The sequence below is a fragment of the Scomber scombrus genome, chromosome 15, assembly GCF_963691925.1.
Source record: "Scomber scombrus chromosome 15, fScoSco1.1, whole genome shotgun sequence".
Lineage (NCBI taxonomy): Eukaryota > Metazoa > Chordata > Actinopteri > Scombriformes > Scombridae > Scomber > Scomber scombrus.
The window spans coordinates 13,446,372-13,469,145 of NC_084984.1; the positions used below are offsets into that span (position 1 = coordinate 13,446,372).

General features: G+C 37.5%; 1 protein-coding gene across 2 annotated transcripts in view; it reads left to right on the plus strand.

The window, feature by feature from the left end:
* LOC133995312 (astrotactin-2-like) overlaps positions 1-22,774 on the plus strand; it is a 287,008-nt gene that overhangs the window by 185,771 nt on the left and 78,463 nt on the right. For both annotated transcript variants that reach the window (XM_062434657.1, XM_062434658.1), the window contains exons 12-13: positions 11,294-11,460; positions 14,987-15,175. In XM_062434657.1, the coding sequence (XP_062290641.1) occupies positions 11,294-11,460; positions 14,987-15,175 (356 nt within the window). The remainder of the gene's footprint in view (positions 1-11,293; positions 11,461-14,986; positions 15,176-22,774) is intronic.

Here is a 22,774-nt window from a genome sequence, read left to right on the forward strand (position 1 = left end):
TGGGTTAGTGTTGTTTCAGCCACCCTTGTCAGATTGGGTGCTAACACAGAGCGGCGACATGCTACACAGAGAGCTTAAAGTCCATTATCAGAGTCAGTCCTTCAAGGCTGTCTGTTGCTCTTAAGATAGTTGAAATGCATTTGCAATGAATTAAGTTCTAGTCAGAGTCATTGCTGAAGTTCTGGAGGCATTGCTTATTCCGGTTTTTTGTTTTTTGTTGTTGCCTGTGTTCCCTTGCTGCTGCAACTGAGCCAGAGAGGATGACAGGTGGTTTATTCCTGTGCTAGCTTTCCTCAAATTATAACAACAGCTGTTGTTCGAAAAGTTTAGCAATTTTAGAAAGGTAATGTTTTTGTGCCAGTGCCTTCCTTTTTCATCACTTGGCTCATCAAACACCAGTTGGTTATATTACACAATGCAGTAACAATGTGCTTTGTGAAACTGTATATTGTTATGCTGTTTACAATACAGCCTGCACTGCTGTTTCCATGATCACAGACACTTTTTTCCTATTGTATGGATGGATAGAAATCTTTTGGGGTTTAGATTTTGTTTATAGCTGTCCCATGTTTTAAATCTATCTTTTGTTGCACATGGAGTCAAAACTTTCTCTGAAGTCAGTCACCATGGAAATTATACTGCAATTCATCTTTGAGCCATGAATCTCTTGATCAAAAAAAGTCTTGAATCTAATTGTCAAGTTTAAACGTATGTAACCTTTCATATGGACGAATGAAGACAAGAAATTATGTAAATTTTCACAGTGCACTGTCTGCTATGTTGAATGTAAATTGTAAATGCAAAATGTCAGATATCCGTTTTTTAATAATGTTGCAAAAAAAACCACCCTATTAGCAAAGAGGTGTAGGGAACTTTATTGGGCAGATGTGGGTACAGTGTGGACAGCAACAATCTAGCATTTACCCAGTGGTGTGGAATGAATGGTCAAATTGTGATGGATAACTGATGCACTCGGTGAACTCTCCAGGGGCTGCTTGATGAAGTTCAAATGTCTGTAAACATGACTGCTCCTGGTAGATTTTTACCTTTACTTTTTACTTTTTGACAAGCGCAGCATATTCTGGTTTGTGTGCTCTTAGAAAATGGCAGGATGTTTGTTGTTGGTTTTTATTTATTTTTCTTTATGGCACGTTGTTGTATCCAGCTATAGTATCTGTCTTCCTAAAGGAAGCACTCAGAGGCTGAGCAGATGGTACGATATTAGTGGTGTATCTTTCATCAGTTGATGTCCCTTTTGGGACATCTCTGATAGAGTTGGGTTGGCATAGATGTTTTTTTAACTTCAAGCATCATCCAAAACTTTAATTTTGCTCTGTCAAACTCCAGTAGTTTCTAACAGTTTAGAAAAGGCAAATTGTTTTGTCTCCAATCTCATTTGAAGGTGCTTGTACTCTGTTCCAGTATGCAAGAGTTTATTACAATGTGTGGCACACTCCAAAAGTCAGGAATTAAATGATGAGTTGTCCGTGTGGAGCCATATTTCCACTTGGTTGCCTCTGGTTTGCATAAAGAGTCAGCAGGGAGTAAAATGGCAACTCCGCCCAAACAAAAAGTTTTTTTGCAAACCCTCCTTTCCTAATCCCTCTGCCCACCATCTCCTGTGTGTCCCCATAGTCCTATGTTCCTGACAACTGAGCATCATGACTCCCTCTGCTCCACTGCACAGCTCAGTTTACCTCATTACCATTGAACTTAAATGCATTATGGTTTAAAGAAAATGTCTTGTAACAATTCTTTCATCCTTTCACTCTGACACTGTTGGTTAAATGGCAGATCAAGTGTGTCATTTAGTGTTCCGCAGAGATCCAAATAACACTGTTGCACCCACAGTTGGGAATTAAGATTTTGGTTCAATTCAGACATGCGTTTAGAGGGAAATATTCACACATAGTTGCTCCATAACATTCAAACTAAAACATAGTATTGTATATCAAATATAATCTAATTCTGTGCACTGATTAAGGCTTTTGATTTGAGGAAAATACTGTAGGAGAAACATCAGTGAATAACTAATGTGTTGCTTTAGTTTATATCATAATTGCATCATAATTTGCCACTCTCTCACCCATAGTGCGTCCAATATTTTAAATATTATTTGACAAGATCTGTTTGTGAATTTGAATTAGTTTCAATCATTTCAGCCTGGCTCAATTTCAAACTTAAGCAAACATTAAATGGACTGAGAAAGAGTATTAAATCATGCAGGCTTTATTCCCAACTAGCAGGTGAGATTGAAGATTGGTATTTCAATTTCCTCTCCATTCTAATAATTTCATAAACATTTGTGTACTAGATTGGATATCAAATATAGTGGCAAGATTAAGATGTCAAGAAGAGCAGATTTTGTTCTTCTTTTTTTTGTATAGTGCTGTTTTCTTTTTTTTCTTTTGTTTTCTCTCTAATCTTCAGTAACATCTGAAAAGGGCTACATTTGTATACCGGACTCTCATTAACTCTGCATATCTTTGTTTATTTAGTTTTTGAGATATTTAAGACAATTTATGAATTTTATGAATTAAGGGACAATTCAAATAATCCAACCAAAATCAAACACTTTTAAGAATATGTCAACATATCAATGTTAACAAAACTAAAACTAAATGTTTATCCAGTAACAGTGATTATATTTTCTCTATTTGCTTTCCTGACAAAAAGCAAATTTAAAAAAAAGCCCCAACATAACTCATCTTTAACAGACGACATCTACATTGTCTTCATCATTAAAGGAAGTAGACAGCAGCAGCTCTTAATAAACGCCTTTGGCAATAAAGCTGAGCTACATAGTCTGGTAGAGTCGCAGGACAAAACAATCCTTCACTATTCCCAATCATCTATTGTGTTGGATGAAAAATATACACAGTCTGATCTTTAAATACAGCCTCCAAAACAGAGAATGGTGTGAATCTGATTATCTGAGCCCATACAAGCAGATTTTCACTGGTATATGAAGATGAGCGCTGAAGTTTAAATCATCCTGTTAATGTGATGCCTCTGTGTAGTAGAGCAATGTACTGTGTTTTATGTATATTCATCCAAACATGCTGTATGTTTGCATATATAAGCCATTCGCACAAAAATTAAGAGGATCAACAACAACAAAAAAGATAAGCTAAATCTATTTTAAATATCAAAGTGTATTTTTGCCTTTGGGCAACACCATCCAGATAGCTAAAACATGTGTGTGTTTTCACACTGAAAATTAAATATGAAGTATGAGTTCACATGTATATGGGTAACGAACAGCTGGGTTGAGACTTCCTGTCCCTCACTAGGGACTGAATTGCACCCTTGCAAGTTTTTTTTTTTTGCTCGTGCAGCAATAAAACTGTTGTGCTTAATATAACCCATTTGAGTAGCAGTGGAGCTAAAGGGCATGCATCTCTGCCACCTCTAAACCAGATTAGGCTGTCAAATATGCTTTTAGAGTATTTGATTTTTTTCCCCTCGGCCTGTCAGAGTGATTTAGAGCCGCCCTTTTTCAAAGACTTTTTGAAATGTGTGTTGTTTTGTGAAATCCTCAGCACACATCTTTTTTATATTGTCTCCTTATAACCCATATTTTTTATTTGCTGAAAAGATTTTTCTCTAGTCTTTACTGTTTACAGCATTTCCCTAGCTGTACTATGTTGTTAACTCCAGATGTTGCAGTGACAAAATTATGTAAATTCTTGATCATTTACACTTTCTTCTTGTCTTTCTCTGAAATGTGCAATGGCCTCTAAGTACAATCATCTAGCATCTTAATTTTGACAAGATCATTAAGAGACAGAGTTCTCAATAGATTATGCTCAGTTCCTGATTAAAGCTGAGGGGGCTAATGGGTAATTAGGAAAATGAATAGCATTCATTCAGAATGTGCAAACTTTAATTTGTAGGCGTGATCAATGTGCAGTATAATATGGAGGGAGATGCAGTATATGTGTAATTATATTTCATGCATAGTCTTTCTTATACTTGATTCCTTCAAACATGCTTATGTTGTTCTTTTAATCCCAATACTCAGGAGTGAAATACCATCACTCTGGTACTTAATGGTGTCGTAAAATTCTCATTTGAAATTTCCCACCAGAGAATATCTATATACATCCTTGGTGTTTTATGTTCCCTTCATATATAGGGATAAAGCAGATATATAGGTGTAAAAAGAGGGAAAAGATGAACTGTAAATGTCCAATCCATCAAATTCAATCTAATAATTGAAGTTATTTGTCACTTTTCATTGAACTTGCAAAAATGTAAGCACAAAAAAGCCCATGTCTGTCTAAAGTGCCCCTTTTTAAACTACTTTCAGAGTTTAATATATTCAACATTAAGTATTTAAATAGTTGCCAGATTTTATTTATTTTTTTAGTGATGCATTTTCAATTATTGATCAACTGCCAAGCTGGTAATAATAGTACCATCATATTAGTCAGTAAAATTGCATCTGTGTTTCGTGAACAAGTGTAGCATATCTCTTCGCCTGTTCTCATTGTGCTGCCATAGCAGAATCACTAAAGAAGAACTGACTGAAATTCATTTATCTGAAATGCAAATCCTCCCCCTCCCCGGCCCTCATGTCTTTGGAGAGTTGTCCGAGCAGAAAGAGCAAGTAGCTAGTGGGCTGCGCTAATGGTTAACCTTAAGTTCTTTCATTCAGCCGCAGTGCACTGCATGACAATCGTGAATTACAGACGGTTATTCCCACGACTCCGCCTCAGTGTGATGAATGGCTCCAATCTTGCTCTGGTGAGGAAGTTAGCTTTACATTCATGAGATACAGTAAATGGATCTGAGACTGGAAAGCTTTTCCATTCAAAGTTTCACATATGGGTCCAGAATACACGTGTGAACAATACATAATGTTTAACAGACATTTATCCTGTTTCTATGTTTGGCAGATGTTTTCCTATGAGATGAAACATGCCATTTCTCAATCTGTTTTGTAAAATTTGCACATTTCCACAGTGTTAAAACAGTGTTCATTCAATCTTGTGATCTTAATTTGATAACATGAATATCCTAAAGACTTTAGGTAACATTTAACAGTCTCATGACCCGTCACCTCTCCCTTGACTAAGCTGACTATAAGGGATTTAATATACATTTATTTCCATAATCGGTATGGCAGTTGTTAGTGTGTAATATATAGGGGGAAGTAGATGAAGAAATCCTTGAGGTAAGAATTTAATGTGAGATATCTATAAATTAAAGCCTGATATGAGTATTAAGGTCTTCCAAATGTCAAAACGTATAATTTAGCAATCTTAAGGTGGCGTCCTCAGCTTATCTACTTATTCTGTCTCTACTTTTTTTTTTTTCTTGTCTGCATTAAAATCATGTACTTGATCATTTTCACACAAGCTTTGATAACTGGAGAATGCCTGCTGCTCTGAGGCCATTCAACTCTTTTGAGGTTTCACATTTAACAGTGGTGTGCCTTTTAAGCAGTTTTATATTTTATTGCTAATGCAATCTTCAAAAAAGAGAAAAGATTAGGGGTGGGGGAAGGGGGTGGTGGTTGGTTGATAAGAAAGCTGCTCTACACAGGTTTTAAGAACCTAGCAACAGATTGTATCGGGTCCAGAGCTCATCCTACAATTTATCATGCAGAAAGGTTTGTCACAGTATTTACAGTAAAACATTACTAAATAGTGATTTCTTCCTCTAAGCCCCTGTAACTTTAATAGTGTTAAATGAAGCAGAAAACTATTTATTAGAACTAAAAAGAATAATGTTTCTTGTCCTGGATGAGATATGGTAATACAGTTATGTTCCATGCTTTTCTAAACACCTATCACATTGCTAATTATAAGCGTGGCTCAATCGTGTTTTGTCAGTTTGGTCCCTTTTATTTCTGACTTGATTATCTTCCTAATTTCTCTGCACTGCATTACATAACCTTTTATTAAAACCTACAAAATGAGGCCTTTAATTGCTTTTGTGACCTAGGGTTTATTACAAAGGAAAATCTAAACTTGATTTCTACAGATCACAGGGATCTTGCAGACCAAAATATATTGAAATACAAGATTAATTAGTTTGTTTCTATCATTCCTGCAGTAAAAGGAAAACAGCATCATTTATTTTTATACTGTATATTACAGAGGTACTACAATGCCTACAGACAACATTTTACTGTGCCACACACACCCACAAACAATCCTGTGCAGGCACACAGGACTTGAGGAATCACAGATGAGTCAGGGTGACCACGGGTGGAACTGGTGGACAGTGCTCTGCAAACTGTGAAATATTCTCTGTATCTCTGTAGCAATTTTCTTTTTATCCAACAGTGGCATGGCTGAAATTACAGAAACACTGACAGTTCTGAGAAAAGGGATGTGTTAGTTAAGACAGGCATATTTTCAGCATGTAGCTGAAAACTGAGAGTGTAAATTGATTGTTGGATTCTAGTCCCAGCAGGCACAACGTGTCGAATATTCAAAGATGAGCTTTTTTCCCCCATAGTACAAACTATTCATAGTATCAGTTATATGCATCCATCCTATGTGCCCTAAAAGCGAATGGTAAGTAAATGCTGTTTTTCAATATATAACTCAGTATGATACAATATAAAACATGACAGTCACAACAATGACACATTACTATACTGTGAAACTCAGATGTTCTTGCTTGGGGAGAAATTGATTTAAAAAGCACACGTTTCTAGATGTGGCATATTGCTTTTACTGTATGTATACAAGTTTACTTTCCTTTTTTTTCTTTTATTCATCTCACTATGAAATGAAATACTGCACCATCAACATATGTACACATCTATTAGGTGTACTTCTTTCACACACAGGCCCCTAATTTGATGTCAGTAAACTGGCATAATGTGCAAATAACACCACAGATATATGATAGCTAACAGGCAAGCTGAGACTTCCGTTTAATTGTAGAGGCTCTGGACAGGGCACTGACTGAGCTGGAAAAATAAAATGCAATTAAAGCCACATGAATATCCTTTAAAATTCATACATAGTGTCAAAGTTGTATCTGTGTTTCCTGACAGTATCAGAAAAATATGTCACTCACAAATCCTTCCAAATGCATCAGAATTGGTGAAACTTGAGGTCTGATATGGGTATTGTGCTTAGGTGTGGCAAGTCGGCTCAATAGCTCCCTTACAATTTTCAAAGTCAAAGCTCCCACTTTTAAATTTGACTTCATCTTCAGACTTTAAAAACGTCTCTTGGAGTCTTTCTCTGAGCCCAAGAAGAACTCAACCAGTTTGAATTTACTGTGAATTTTGGTGCAGTTTTCGCCATTGTATTTTAATGAATTCCTCAGGGAGGAACAACAACAAAGTAGCACTCACTGTATGTTTTACCAAGTATGCAATATTTGGTAGCGAAATATAACATCTCTTGACTTACAAAAAAGACTTGAGGTTCCACGCCCTATATTCAACAGGAAATTAGCCATTTTGAATTTAGTGCGCACAAGGATCAACTTAAAATGTGGTCTGCCATGTCTATAGACAATAACAACTTTAAATTGTGAAGCTTTTTTAGATTGGTCGAATGGTGTTTCCACTGTGAGGCAGACATACTAAAACTATAACTTGACTGTACTTTGTCCAATCTGCAGCAAACCTTTCTAAATGTTGGTGTGAGTCCTAATCATAGTACCACCTACTGGTGACAGGAAGCAAGCCTTTTGGTATAAACTTCCTTTGATTTGCATGATATTTAAATTGTGTGGTTCACATTTGATATGCAGCAACATAATGTGCATTTAGTGTGTGTGTTCTTACATCACATAGTGGACAAAGGAAGTGATATTTATCACTTATATGCAATGTCCAATATTCATGAAAATCTAAATTCTGGTTAATGTATTTCTGCATGTCATAGTTCATCAAATGTAGTTTCCAATATGTCACCTCCAATGCCACATACTACATGCAGGAACAAAATATTTTACCATTCACACAGTTTCCAGTAATCCTGAAAATTCAGAGTTGTGTCAACTGACCTCCAGTAGCAATACCATGCCACTACCTATGTTGCGCGTGAGAGCCTGTTAGGGCCCATTCATCACTGTTGTACAGCAAAATAAATGAAGGCTACTGGAACAGAAAACAAACTGAATATCTATCATTTTCGCTTTGAATGATACGAGGATTTTTTCTTTGTAATGAGAAATTCAAAATGTGTGTGCTTGATATACCATGCTTACATCACGCTAGCAAAGAAGAGTAACCTAGAACGGCATTTTAAAACCATGTATGGGTTTCCCAGCCAAGAGTGAGGTCCAAAAAAGTAACACTCTTTCAATTAGCAGCACAACAGTTTATTTTCACGAAGCCCAACACCAATGGAGAAGCAGCCACTATAGCCTCATTTTGAGTGAGTCACAATTATGTGAAACCTAAAAAGCCATTCTAAGACAGAGAGATGGTGAAAGAAGCATTTTTTTAGACTGTGGACTCACTGCTCAAAGCTTTTGAAAATAAAATTGAAATCATGACAGCTGTCAAGTTTATTCAGTTATATTTAAACACTGTAACAGGATGACGTTTGAACATTGCAGGGAACCTCAAGGATTAACTGCAAAATGACAAATTGACCATTATAAATGTTTCTCCCTCCAATTTGACAAATCCACGGACATCACAGTTGTGTATTTACATTACAATGGCATGCAATGACATAAGTGCAAAAGAGGACATACATTTTGCCACTCTAAGGATATACATGTGGAGGAGGATATTTTCCAACCCTCATGGAGTTAGTGGACAAAATCCACCTGCCTGTTTGTAAACTAGTCTCCATTATCACTGATGGGGCTCTAATGTCGATGAGTTGCAGTTTTGTTGCCTTATGTAAACAACACAGTTCTTTCCCAGACATTTCTTGAACATAAAAAATGTGATGGATGTTGCCATGAATATTGTGAATTCCATCTGTGTGCGAAGCCTATTCGACTATTCTGTGCTCAGGTAGGAGAGACTGAAGTGGAACATACTGAGTTGCTGTTGCATACTGACGTGCAATGGCAAAAATGGTCAAATTCTGGTGAGATTTTGTGAGTTACAGCCTGAAGAATTTCTCAGGTAGTCTAAAGAGGCAATGTATGCCCAGCTTTATGACGAGCAGTGGCTCATATACTTGACATTACTCAGCTACTTGAGTGTCATTATGAATGAATTAAATTTAGAGTTGCAGGGATAAAACAAAACTATTATTGACATGATCTGCAATGTTAACACTTTTAAGTGCAAACTAGAACTACTTAAGTGTAAGTTGAACGTCAGAGCAAAGATGCAGCTCAAAACGACAGTGCCCATTACATCGAAGAAGTTCAGAGCATTGCATCAGTTTGAAAGATGTTTCACAGACTTTGCATCACTCTGGCCAAACATACATGTGTTTCCCATTTGCCACAGATATTGATGTCGATGACATTGCCTCCAAAGTGGGAACACTTTTCGTCCTGGACATTACTGCAGTGAAGAAGAAAATATCAGCCTTCAGAATGATTTTCCGATGAAACCTAGGGCATCCACTGACATGAAGAGTGAATTTTAGCACGTGTTCCCACAGGAGCAGTAGCCTAACATAAAAGTCCTATTTGGATCAACCTACCTAGGTGAATCTGCCTTCTTCATGAAAACCATAGGCCAAGTTCAGCTATTTGCCCGCCTGAGACTTGCCACCATGCTGTTACACCCCTGACTATGAGAAACTAGCACGCTCCTCCCAATGCCAAAGATCCCATGTGGGGGGAGGCACTTAAAGCAACTAATAAGCTGTTTTTAGTGTTTATGTTTTAACTAGTGCAGTGCACATTCAAAACGTGCCTGTTTGGAATGGGCTGGTTGCTTGGCCTCCAACCGCTACTTCAAAGCATAGAAAAATTAATACAGTTGCTTTAAGGTGTGAATGAGCATAAACACCAGCCACAGAAAGAAACTAACATTCTATTATACACAGCTGTTATAAATATTAGGTACTCTACTAGTGAATACATGTTATTTCCTAATTTCAAGTAGCTTAAAATCAGGGCTGCATTTAAAAATGAAATAATGTGCATCCTAAAATAAAGTGGATCGACCATATAGGGCTCTCACATAGGGATTGTTCCTATTTTATGTGCTTACAGTTCCCATTTGAGTGGATATGCTGCAAAGATTTGTGCTTTGTCTGTAGTAGCACAATCGCCATGGTCTAAGAGCATATGAGACAAACTGGCTTGGAACTGCCTTTGGAAAGTATTTCCTTCGTTTTATGCACCTATAGTCATTGTGTATTGGGCTCTGAGCGCTTCCTTTAGTAGACAGATGGAGTCCAACTTTGTTACAGAATGCATTTCCTGTTGCTTCATTCATGCTTAATAAGTATTTCTAACGCTTGAGGAAATATAAATCATTAAATAGCCACTTCATAAATTGAATTCTGTACTCTAAGTTAACCAGTCTAAAGTCAGGAAAATGGACCAAGTATTCCCCTTTAGATTTATATCCAGGGTGTGTATGCCCAGGTAAATTAGTAGGTTGTGGACGATACTGTTTCTAATTGGTAAAGTGAAGGTTGCAATTTAATTCCAATGAATTCTTTATTTGACGTGAATGACAATAAATTATACCCTGACTTAAGACAAAACAATATTTTTTATATGTAATAAAAGCTTATGGTATCAATAACTTGTAGCTGGTTCATTGTCAGCCTTTCTTTAAAATCTGTATTGTACATGTCTGTCTTTACCAAAACTGATAAGGGCTGCCATTAAATTCATCAATGCCACTTCAAGGTTCTGGGTATGAAATTGAGATATCTGTGCTCTTCAAAATCTCTTTGTTTAGAATATCTATTACCACTCATTTCACACTTTTTTCTACCTGTCAGGGTAGACTTTCACTAGGAGATCATAATGCATAGAACTTTTTTCTTTAAACATTTTGTATTTATTTGTTTTAGTTTGTTTTTCTGGCATGAAAAAAACTTCTGTGTGAACTAAAAGTGCCATTTAACTCATATAGTAGGATGAGCAGTATTATTTATGAAGTGTTTCCGTCTGTATTATTTCAAAAAAGATAATTGGCAGTTTCTGTTCTATGAATATTTATCTCCTTTCTCAAATACCACTGCCAACTACTCCTCTATTATCTTTCCCATCTTACTATCTTTACATCTTCAGTGCCGCCTGATCCTGATTAAAATGCATATGCTGACCTCTGTGCCTCACTCTTCTTCTCTCCCTAATCTCTGCCTTTCTCCTCACCCTCTATCTATGTCTCCCTCCCACCACCTCTTCTTCTTTCTCTGTCTCTCTTTTCTCACAGTGTCCAGAGGGGCTGAGGCCAATGAAGGATGGCTCAGGTTGCTATGACTACTCCAGGGGCATTGACTGCACGGATGGCTTCAATGGAGGCTGTGAACAGCTGTGTCTTCAGCAGCTTGTGCCCCTTGAAGATGACCCTAGCTCCAGCAACGTGCTCATGTTTTGCGGGTGAGAATAACTAACAGTAAAGAACTGAAAGGTGTCTGAAGGCTGGAAGTAGTTTCCTCGTGTAATCGGCTTCATGAGTTATATTTCAACCAATCAATTATTTTTAGATAAACAACCACATGAAGGAAATTAGATATTTAAATAAGAAATAACCAGTTACCATAACCATCTACATGTGTTGAAAGACATTTGTCCAAAATTACCTGAAGAAAGCATTAATATAATACATGTATGCATGTTTTTTTTCCATGAGTCATAATTTTACAGTATTTTCTCAACATGTCCACTGCCCAATCTTAGTTTATATCTGTATATAATTAAACTAGTATATAAAGTGCTAAGTGCCAAACTAAGTGATACACATTGAATAGGTGCATACTCTATTGCAGAGAAGATTGCATTTTTTCAATGCAGGTATTCTCAAGGTGCATCAAGGATTATATCATACTGAAGGTAGTCCCTGCACATTATTCAGTGATACATTCTCTCTATGAATGCCCTCTTCCTTACCCAACATGTCCCACTGTATGTGGGAGGTTAGGGAACCTTCTTGAGCAATGTCCCTAGAAAAAGATAATATAGTAATCTCTGCAGTGTTTCCATCAGAAAATAGGTATACTGTGGACATAAATGGGAGCAGCTTGTTACCAGCAGTGTAACTTTTGATATTTTTTTTACAAAGTGGTGTAATGTGTGGAAAGAAATCATTTTGCAAAAGATGTATACCACCACAACCCTTTATGGCCTATGCAACAGGAAGGATGGATCAATGAGTTCAGGCTGCTGATGTCATGTTTGTCAATGGTATTTCACAATAGAAATTATAGATCAGCAGACCAAAGTTGTACTGTCTTCTCATACTACTGCAATGCAATTTCCTTTGAACATCTGTTATCTTTGAGGGGGCTTTTGCAGACTGTAGCTGACTGATTCTGTCTTTGTACTTAATAACATTCCAAGAGGTTAATGTAGAGATGTTGGTTACCAGATGGTGATCCAATAACACTGATCATACCACATTGAAAGTTACTTAATTTATATGCAATGGTGGGCCCAGTAGTGCAATGACTGACACAAAGAAACTATGAATACTTGTCTACATGCAGCCTTGATGACAGTGTCTGGGTTTCTGGCAAGTGGGAATCTACTGAGGGAGCAGGCTGACAGGTGAAGGATATCCTAATCCTCCTTAAGCTGTGTCAGGTCCACAATATGGGATGGCATTATTTTTTTTTCCTATAACATTAGGTTCCCTTAAGCTAGTGAACAGGCCCACATCAAAATTCAGCTTCCAGCAATGTCCACTTTACGTAATGCCATCAGTGCAATTGAATAGGCTCATGTTTCAATAAGGACACCTCAGGAGGATGTCTATGTCTACCAATCATTGTTGGACAATGGTCAAGCCACGATTGATTCTGTCTATGACTGATCAGTCCAGTGTGGGGATGAAAATGTGTGTAATAATGAGCTGCTTGCTAATAGTGCGCTGAGAAGTTATCAGAGGAAATTAATAGAGTTGGTTTTCTTCTGTAGTTGGGCAAATGTCTTTACATTCATGTCACAGGAAGACGCTGCATTTTCAGAACAGGGTTGTCACTAAAAGTGGAGTCCTGCTTTCCACTGGGGAACTGAGACCTGGGGCCTTATTATAACCATTCCCTATGCACAAAAGCAGGCATTCAATGGAAACCTTGGGTTGTATAAAAAAAAAAAACTTGATAGGAGAATGTGCGGTCATCCATGGAAATTCTGACCCATGTGTACAGTACACACGTAAACTGGAGAAATGAGAAACTGTGACTCAGATGAAAGAAACATGAAACACAAGGAATGGTTTGAAATTGATATCATTGTGTGAAATAAATCGAAACGTTACCTCTCATGTAAAAGAATTCATTTGCAAAAAACTATTTAAAAAAGCATTCCTAAATTGAATAAACAAATACCTATGTGATTGATACATACATTGATACGTACAAAAAACAGTGTTGTTACAAAAGAACCCCTCAACCCTCACAGGCATTTGAGCCAGATGCCACTGCCATGCGCCATTGTGTAATTTAAAAAAAACAGTGTATGGATAAACATAACACTATTGATATAGTAGATCTTTCAGTGTATAGCCTATTGCATATTGATTAAGAGTAAGCTACATTGTATATAGTGTCTGCAATTATTAATAGTAAAATAGTACTATAATACAAGTTGCAAAGATCACAGGTGCAGTGGAGATGGCCTGCCTGGGGGCACTCAACTGCAGCACAGCCAAGACTGCTGCAACATACAGCAACTAAAATCAATAAAAAAATATATCATTGGTTTGTGTGAATAAATGTTTAAACACAACTTCAATGCATTTGGATATTCTCTTTTTCTTAAATGAGGGAATACAAATTACATATCTGGGTCATCCAATGCAACTTGCATATATATGTCCCCCTCTAGCTACATCACCACTCAGGAGTTATTCTCCAATAATTCTTGTAGGTTGCTCATAAGGAGGCTGAGTTCCGGTGTTCCCCACTTCTTTTTTATTTCAGAGAGCATCCAACCTTCAGAGGCACCAGCGTTGTTAAAGCTTGTTTGGCATTTATAATCCCCACACCGTGTCCACCAAAGAATAACAACTTTTTCTTGCCTTAACCTACAGAACAAGAAGTTTGATTTCACATTGTGTGAAATTTTCTTTCAGCTTTTCCCATATTTGTGTTCATGCAGTTGGTATAAATGAATATTAATTTGGGGCGTTTCACTAAGCAACTATGGTCATTACAAGTGTGGGACAAGACGTTCTATCATGTGTCATGTGTGCCTAAGGGAAACTGACGTAATGAGTTATAAACCAGAATATTTTTGTGTGTAAGCACTTTATGTGTTTCATCCACATGCCACTTTGCCACCTTTTAAACCTGTGCAGAATTGTATAAATGAGCCCCCCGCCCCCGCCCCCACCACCACCACCAGTCAACTGCAGAAGATATACTCAGCCTTATCTGTAAGGGAGGTTTGTGCAAATAACTGTAGGAGATGTGATAATTGTGACTTGCAGTCTGCTGAATTCTGCATCATTGGCATCTGTTGAAAAAATGTTTCCAGCAGAGCCCTTGTGTCCATAATCTCTACAATGACAATGGCAAGCATGTTGGTCTGCCAATATAAAAGGCATTTTGGTTAAAGCTTCAACAATAAGAGCCTGTTACTGTTAAACTGCTAAAATAATAATAATAATAACAACAACAATAATAATAATAATAATAACACTTTTGCAAAGTTGTATGGCAGTTTTCTGTTGTGGTTGGTTATGTTCAAGTTTCTTTGTCATTATTTGTAGATTAAGGTCTTGAAGTGTTAAGTTTGGATTGATACAGATGGTCAAATGTATTGTATTTGGCATTTTGTTTTATCATCAACCAGCAACGTCTATGCCACATTTCATTTAATCATTTCATTTTTGGCATCTTGCAAACAAATATGCATATTTAAGTGTTAATATAGTCACGTACATTTTTTCCCTTCTCCTTAGGTGTGTGCAGGAGTACAAACTGGCAGGGGATGGGCGCTCCTGCCTACTGCAGTCAAACAACTGTGAGGGACCAAAGTGCCCAAGGCAGGATGTCCACTTCAATGACACCCTGTTTGGTGAGATGCTACATGGATACAACAACAAAAGCCAGCAAGTCAACTTGGGACAGATATTCCAAATGACCTTCCGGTAACTAGTAAACACACATTCACACCTACACAGATACACATCATGAGAATTAAGTATAGACATTATTTCCATGAAATGTATGTTCTTATATTAGCTATATGTTATATTCCTTTTTACCTTTGATTCAATCTTTTTCTATAATCTTAGCTTATATTATAAGTCCAGTATATGAACATTTTTTCTCCCAGTCCTTTTTTTCTCTATTTGAAAAGGATTATTCATTGTTTCCATCCACTGGTGTAGATTACACTTACAATTCCCCCTCAAGACCTGTTGTTTCACATATTAACTGTTGACATTTGTCTGTGTCTCCAAAGACACATTATCAGGAGTAACGGCTGTCTTTTATCAGTTTTAGGTTGTAGGAGAGATAGAAAGGCTTGAGATCTCGGTGGAGCAGCTCTGAGAATCAGTAGTCAGGGTTTGCCGTCGGGATGTTGCATCTGTGTTTGCACAGATGTGTGTGTGTATATGTGTGTGTGTGTGTGTGTGAGGAAGAGGGAGTGAGTGAGAGGGAGATGAGAGAGTGACGGTTGAGTTAGGATTGAGACTTATCCCATGGCACTTCTCCCTAAACTGTCATCCCTCTGAAAACCTGGCTCACTCTGATAAGTCACATGCTGTTTGTGTTGAAATGCTCCTGTAATCACAGTGAGATGATGAGGTTCTATCTATGCACAAATACAGTGCACACAGAAAAGCATGCTCGACTTATATCTTGCTTTCTCTCTGTCTTTTATTTACTCTCTCTCTCTCTCTGTGTCTCTCTCTCTCGCACACACACACACACACACACACACACACACACACACACACATATGCACACACTACACACACAATTTTTCAAGGGCGTAACCATGAAATGGTTTTTATCTGTTCTGCCCTATGGGTCATGATAGTTGTGCTTGGCTCAACACAGCCACATGATCTGTCTGCTATAGGTCCCCAGGACTAGGTTTTTGTTATGCACGTATATTGATGTGATTCAGGATTCCACAGCATACATGGCACATGCGATAGAACTTTTTCACATTCATTTATGTAAATGAAACACAAACAATTGAGGTCTAGGTGGAATTTGTTTTGGATGGATTGAGAATTTCTTTGGCTATAATCAAACACTATAGAGATCTTCTTGTGTACATGAAGGCCATTGGTCGTTTTTCAAAATAGTTTGTCTCCAGTCTCCAGTGCTGAAGTCAATATTTTTTTATTCAGTGAAGCCACGGAAAATGTAATGAGAATAATGAAAGATCACTTTTTATCATTTAGTATTGTAATTGTCTCATTGTAATTTGTAATTCCTCCAGGAAGTTAGCATTGAATGTAATCCACAGAAAAGGGTATGAAAAAAGCACATATCCTCATATTCTTACTATAAATGTCTTTCAGAAAGTAGTACTAAATTATATTAAATTGAAGTTATTGGAGATTTAATATATTCATGCACAATTGCGCCTGCATCTGTCCTTGAAGATGCCTTTGGGATGCGGGCACTCTTAACTACCCAAGCAGGAAGTGTCTGGCTGCTGCATGTATTGACTTAGAGCAAGTTATTTTTAAAAGATAGCCAATAAACACAGGTTAGAAAGATTTCAATCATTTAGCAGGGCATATAGCACAATTTGGTAAAGGTCACATTGTTTTGCTTTGCTGCATTTTCTTGGCTTGACTGTGTGCTGAGGAACTAGACATCACTATATCTGGAAATGTTGGAGCTATGATTGAAATGAGCTACAACTAGCATTTAAAGAGGGATAGCTAACGATTACTTAAAGAGCTATGAGCTAAACGGGCTTAGTACTTCTCTAAAAAGCCTTTGTATGCACACTAATATGGGAAATACACTAAGGGCCTGATTTACTAAAGGTTTGTGTGTGTAGAAACCTGTGCAAACTTGACATCACCCGCAAACAATGTGCAGGCTGATCTACTAACGCAGCGCACTGAGGTTTGCGTCTTTCAACTGTGCAAGATAGTACGCGCTGTCCATTTAGTACGTTTGCCATAATGAATATGTAATGTGGGGCGTTTCAACCCCAGTGTGCAAAATACAGGGATGAGAAAATGCAAATATGTTATTTAGCATGCGCTATGTGATTTACTAAACCTGAAGGTATTTTTTCTGACGCTAACTGCGTCTATAAATAATACCTTTGAAGGACAGGTATTAACCGGCTGCGCACTGGGCACAGATGACTTCTGTCACTGTGGAGAGGAGGAGACGGAGGCACAATGACAGAATACGCACCGGACGGAGTTGTTCCACCTGTGTTAATAATTTTGGAGTGGAATATTTTTGGTTTTACTAACAGCATTGACTTCGTCACAAATACTCTCCCATATGTAGGTTTTTCTGGTAGTATTTGTTTTTGTTATAACTCAGTATATTTGTTAATCTCTTCCACTAGAACCTGATCACATTTCATTTTACGCTTGCAGCTTTCTGCTCGTCCAAACTCTCCATAAAGACACGCAAAACCCTCATTTAAATACTGCTGTCTCCACCCTGTTGCACCTGTTTTCATTTACGCAATTATTCTTAGTAGATCACCCGCAAAACGCACGCAAACGGCGCGCGCAATCTCTTGCACCGTGCACGCAATTTAGTACCCACTATTTGGGATCTTAGTAAATCAGGCCCTGTGAGCCTTATGTTTACCAAAGGTTCAAGGGGCTAAACCAATTGGGAACTATCTCTAATACACCAAACAGGGCACAGTTTGACAGACAGAATAAAGGTACAGTTTGAGGATTTTAAAACCAGGGGAAACAGACAGTCTTGATCCATTTGCCCTCAAGCAGTGGAGAGCACAGTGGGTTGTCTGCCTCCAGACTCCATCTCTACACACTGGGTTACATCAAACTATGCCCAGTAAGGGGATTTGCACTCAAGCCTGGGCTCCAGTGAGGTTATACACACGACAGGTTTAAACTAGTCAAACACCTTGGCAGCCCGAGAAAAGCAATGAAGGATCTTTATATGAGGGGGAAAGTACATGGAGTACATGGTATCCTTTGAGGACAATCCAAAATCGGATCATTCTGTTGTTTATTGACAGATATCTTTTGGCTCCTGCTGTTTTCAACACACAGATTCAGCTACCACTTCTGGAAATCACATCTCACTGACAAAGCCAGCATTTGTCAAAACTTATTATGTTGAAATGATAACCTAAAATGCTTTACAGAAAAATAAGAATACATTAGCCAGTAAAACAGATGGAAAAGTCATACAGTGAGTGCATTTAGTCCCACCACTGATGCTCGGAATGTCTTTAATTATAACCAGCTTTGAAACACATTATATTCACTTTATTCTTCCGCTGCTGCAAGAGTCACATCTCAAACCATGCACATGATAATGATTCCTTAGTAGCAAGAAGCAACTGTTCTCTTTTTCTCTGTGACATATTGCTACCCAATGACACATAATATCTATATCAAAACTAAAAAGATGCTGCCAAGTGTTGGGATTTGGTTAAGATCGTCAAGCTCAGAATATATTTTGATGTTAAAACAGAAATACTGATTAGTAACATTACCACAAAACATCTACAAAGCCACAGTCAGCTCTACCTAAGAAAATGTTAGTGTGCGTCTGTTAACTTCTCATAAAAGTGTAAAAAGGCTAAATATCTTCATAGAAACATTTTGTAAGGCATGCAGTCTTCCTGCAGTCCCAAACCACTCAAGCACAGCTCTCCATTCAACCATTGTCTGGTGTTATAAAATGGTCAGATATTGTGGGTTTTTTTTTTTCCTAAGTCAAACTAAATCACTGCTGCTTGCATATGTTTTTGTGGTGCACTTGCACTTTGGCTGCTGTGAGATTCGACTTTTTTTTTTTCTTTCCCACCTCAACCTTCATTTTATTACACCGGTGCAATTTGCACCTGCTCCTAGGAGCTAGAGAAATTTCCATGCTAATTGCGAGACGCTTACTCAGCTGCACTTATCATGTTCCCTGCAGTTAGAGGCACACTTTGGTGATTATATGCAGACAGGCAAAGTGCACTTCCAGGCTGATGTGCCTTTTTGGATAAATAACACACATGTCTCTAGGTTCGGAGTGTGTCTGAAACGAAGCATGCATTTATGCGAACTGACCTACCATACACGGTTCAGCAGTTATTGGAGAGGACAGGCAAAAGGAAGAAGTAAGAAGTTACTCTAAATCCATGATTGAACTGAGCACTAAATTTTGGGGAAAAGGTTTGCTTAGTGTTCACCATGCAGTATTTTGTTGTATCACCATTGCACTGCCATCTTTGAATTATGAACTTGATCAAATCAACTGTGTCTTTTGTCGAAAGAATGATAGCGTTGTCTCTTAAATTACTTGTTCTCATAAGATTCTACTTTATACTCAATACATATACTCTGCATATTTATAGCAATATGTAAATGTACATTTTTATTCACCTAATTTTCATGTTCATGTTCCTCCATGCCGTCTTTGATATGCAGATTCAAGTCTTATCCCACAGTTCTTTTTTTTCCCTCACCTCCAGTGTTTATTGATTCCCTCCGTCTCACATCACCATTTCCCTTTCCATCAGCAGCTCAAAGTGAGATATTAGATGATTGAGATGAATTATATGACTTGAGTCACAGCATCACAGGGGGTGTTTTAATATTATATTTTTCCTGTGATTCATGACTGCATTGCATACGTTTGGTTTTAAATTGATCTCACTTTGCATAGCTTCTTGAAGCGGGCCAGAAGAATGAATTTTGCAAATTGCTGTTCTGAAATTACAGAATAAAATATTGTCATGCAAGTATGCATTTGGGCGATAAAGTAGCATGTGTTAATGTGAATGTTATGGCTGAGAACAATTCAATTACATTGTTACTGCAATGTTGCTTCAATGTCATGGAAAATATGAAAATCCACCCAACAGAGAATTTATATATAGATATCTAATTTTCATTTTTAAACATTCTTCCAGCGAAATGACAGTGAATGCAGGCTAATTACTAGCTTCCTTTTTTATCTTCTCTTTTTGACAGTACTTTATATCCTTCAGATATTTAAACATATATCAGCCTCTCCAGCCAATTTTCTAATCAGTGTGAAGAAAAACACTTGTTTCTCTTACTATCTTATTATCCCATCTTTTTTTAAATTTGAAAACCACATGCTGCTTAGTCCTTTATGTCCTTATTTGTACAGTAATAGCACTTTGCCAGTCATTGCAGCATTTGGATACACACGCAAACCAAATGACAATAGGTGGATAGTGAATGTGGATGTGTGAAGACTAGTAAAACAGCAATAATGGCCATCAATCAGTTTTGAGGAGAACTTTTTTGGCCCTTTCACATGAATTAAAACACCTAATTGACACACACATAGAGGAACACATATGCCATGCAATATATGGGTATGTAAATTGAGAGTAGGGAAAAATAGCATGTAGTGGAGAAACAACAGATTTTAACTGCCCATAGTGGATGATGATATTCCCTTGCAAAACCCACAAAAATTAAATGTGCATAAATACATTTTCAAGAAAAGAGACCCGATCAGAATGGGAAAAAAATTAATTAAAAAAGATCCAAAGATAATTAAACCTGATCCAATATGTGGTCGACCTAAACAGTAGTAGACTGGCAGCAAGAATCACCTAACAAGCAGAGGCGGTTGAGAAGTGTAGCAATGCATGCAGTCATCTTTCTCCTACTCCTACACACTGTCTCACCTCACAAAAAACACTTTTTTTAACCTGTAATTACCACATTATCATAGCTGATAGCATGTCTACTTGTATCCACCCAGGTATTTGACATATTGACAGTGACTTGAGACCAGCAGGAATTAAACAGAACCCTATCCAGACCCAATTAGATTGAATATAATGTGGAGATGAAAGTTCAATGTTGATGATGAAGCAACATTGTCTTCATTTTTTCATTGCCAGGTGGGCAATTGGAAATGTAATTAAATGAGGATAAAAATTCCACCCACAGCCAGGTACATGTAACAATCACATTTATTCTATGTAAATTTGAAAACTGTCAAGACTGATGAGTGAAGTCACATCGGATGAATATTTTCTCATACTCATTACACATAAAAAAAGATTTCTGTCTGAATCAAGCTCATGTGTTCTTCTTATTATAGACATGCACACCAGCGTTTTCCTTCCCTCCAGCACAGCAAGAATGCACTGCTGTGAACGCTTGTTAGAAGTTTGGGTTGTAACGAATGAGAAGCAGCAGTAGAGAAGGAGAAGATGAAGAGGTTTCACCTGCTTTGTGAAGGTGGCGCTGCCACCCTTGTCACTCTGATGTCGAAGATGCTTTTTACAAAAATGATAAGATACATTAAGGAAGAAAAGAGACAAAACCGCTTTTGATAGGCACACTGCACTCATCACCGCTCACCTCTCAAACTAAGACGACACCACAACATGAATAATTTGTGAATCTGGCAGCCCACAAGGCTCACAGGGACAAACGCAGCCACATTTCCCTGTTCCTCTGTAATTTTCAGTAATTATCTCCTTGGTGCACACACGGTAGCTGCTACTGGGGAGTTGAGTCAACAAATATTATAAGGCAATTTCTTCCCACATAATGAGTAGCCATGAGACAGTGAAGCAGACTGTTCAGGTGAAGGGTTAAGCTTCTCAAAGTTGATGAGAAGCTTCTTAATTCTCTTCCTAAAATAAATGTTCTTTCTTGTTTAAGCTCCCAACATAGAATTTAGTTTTTATTCCTTCCTACGTGCATATTTGTGTGGGCCAGATTTATGACCCCATACAGATTTGTGTGTGCTCTGTCTTTTGTTTTGTAATACTGTTTCAAAACACTTTGAGTAAAAACTTTAAAAAGACACTTTCTCTGAAGCACTGACGGTTATTCCTAAATCATATTGCATTCAGGGTCCATTAACTTCAATCACTAACACACTGCCTCTAGTGTATGCACATATTTAATTGGTTTTTGTTTTATATATTGAAATGTAGTGCATTAGGCTTGTAGACACAATAAATAACAGTTACCCTAGCATGAAAATGAGGACACTATATCTGCCACTGACCTCTTAATTGTAGTGGGTATGTAGTTAAAAGTGGCACATTTCCATGCAATGAGGTTCAATCATGAAGTCATGGATAGTACTATTCAAATGGTGAAAAAAGTTGTATAATGTTTTCTATAACCCTTGATCATGTGTTGAGGGCTATCTATGCTTAGGACTAGATTAGATTATAGTCCATAAATGTTTACAGAAAGTCTGTGATACAAACTGGGGTCCTTGCATTTGTAAGATTTGGGTGTTTACCAGAAAAGAGGGTCTATTGAAAATATGCTATTGTTGCATTAGGAACGCATAGTAGCTATAATTTCTGGAGCTACCAAGATCCTATTTAAACCTGGTAATAACATTAATCCTGTATCAGGATATAATCTGGATAAGGAAAAAAGCATGCAAAGGCAGTTGTGACTGTACATGGAATGTATTGCAATAGGAATGCAATTTATCTGGCTACATTTGGATATGTAAAGTATAAATGCAATCTGTACAGTTTGGTCACACTCTAGATAATCCACTTCCCACTATTGAAGGAGAGCTTTCAAGCTACAGAC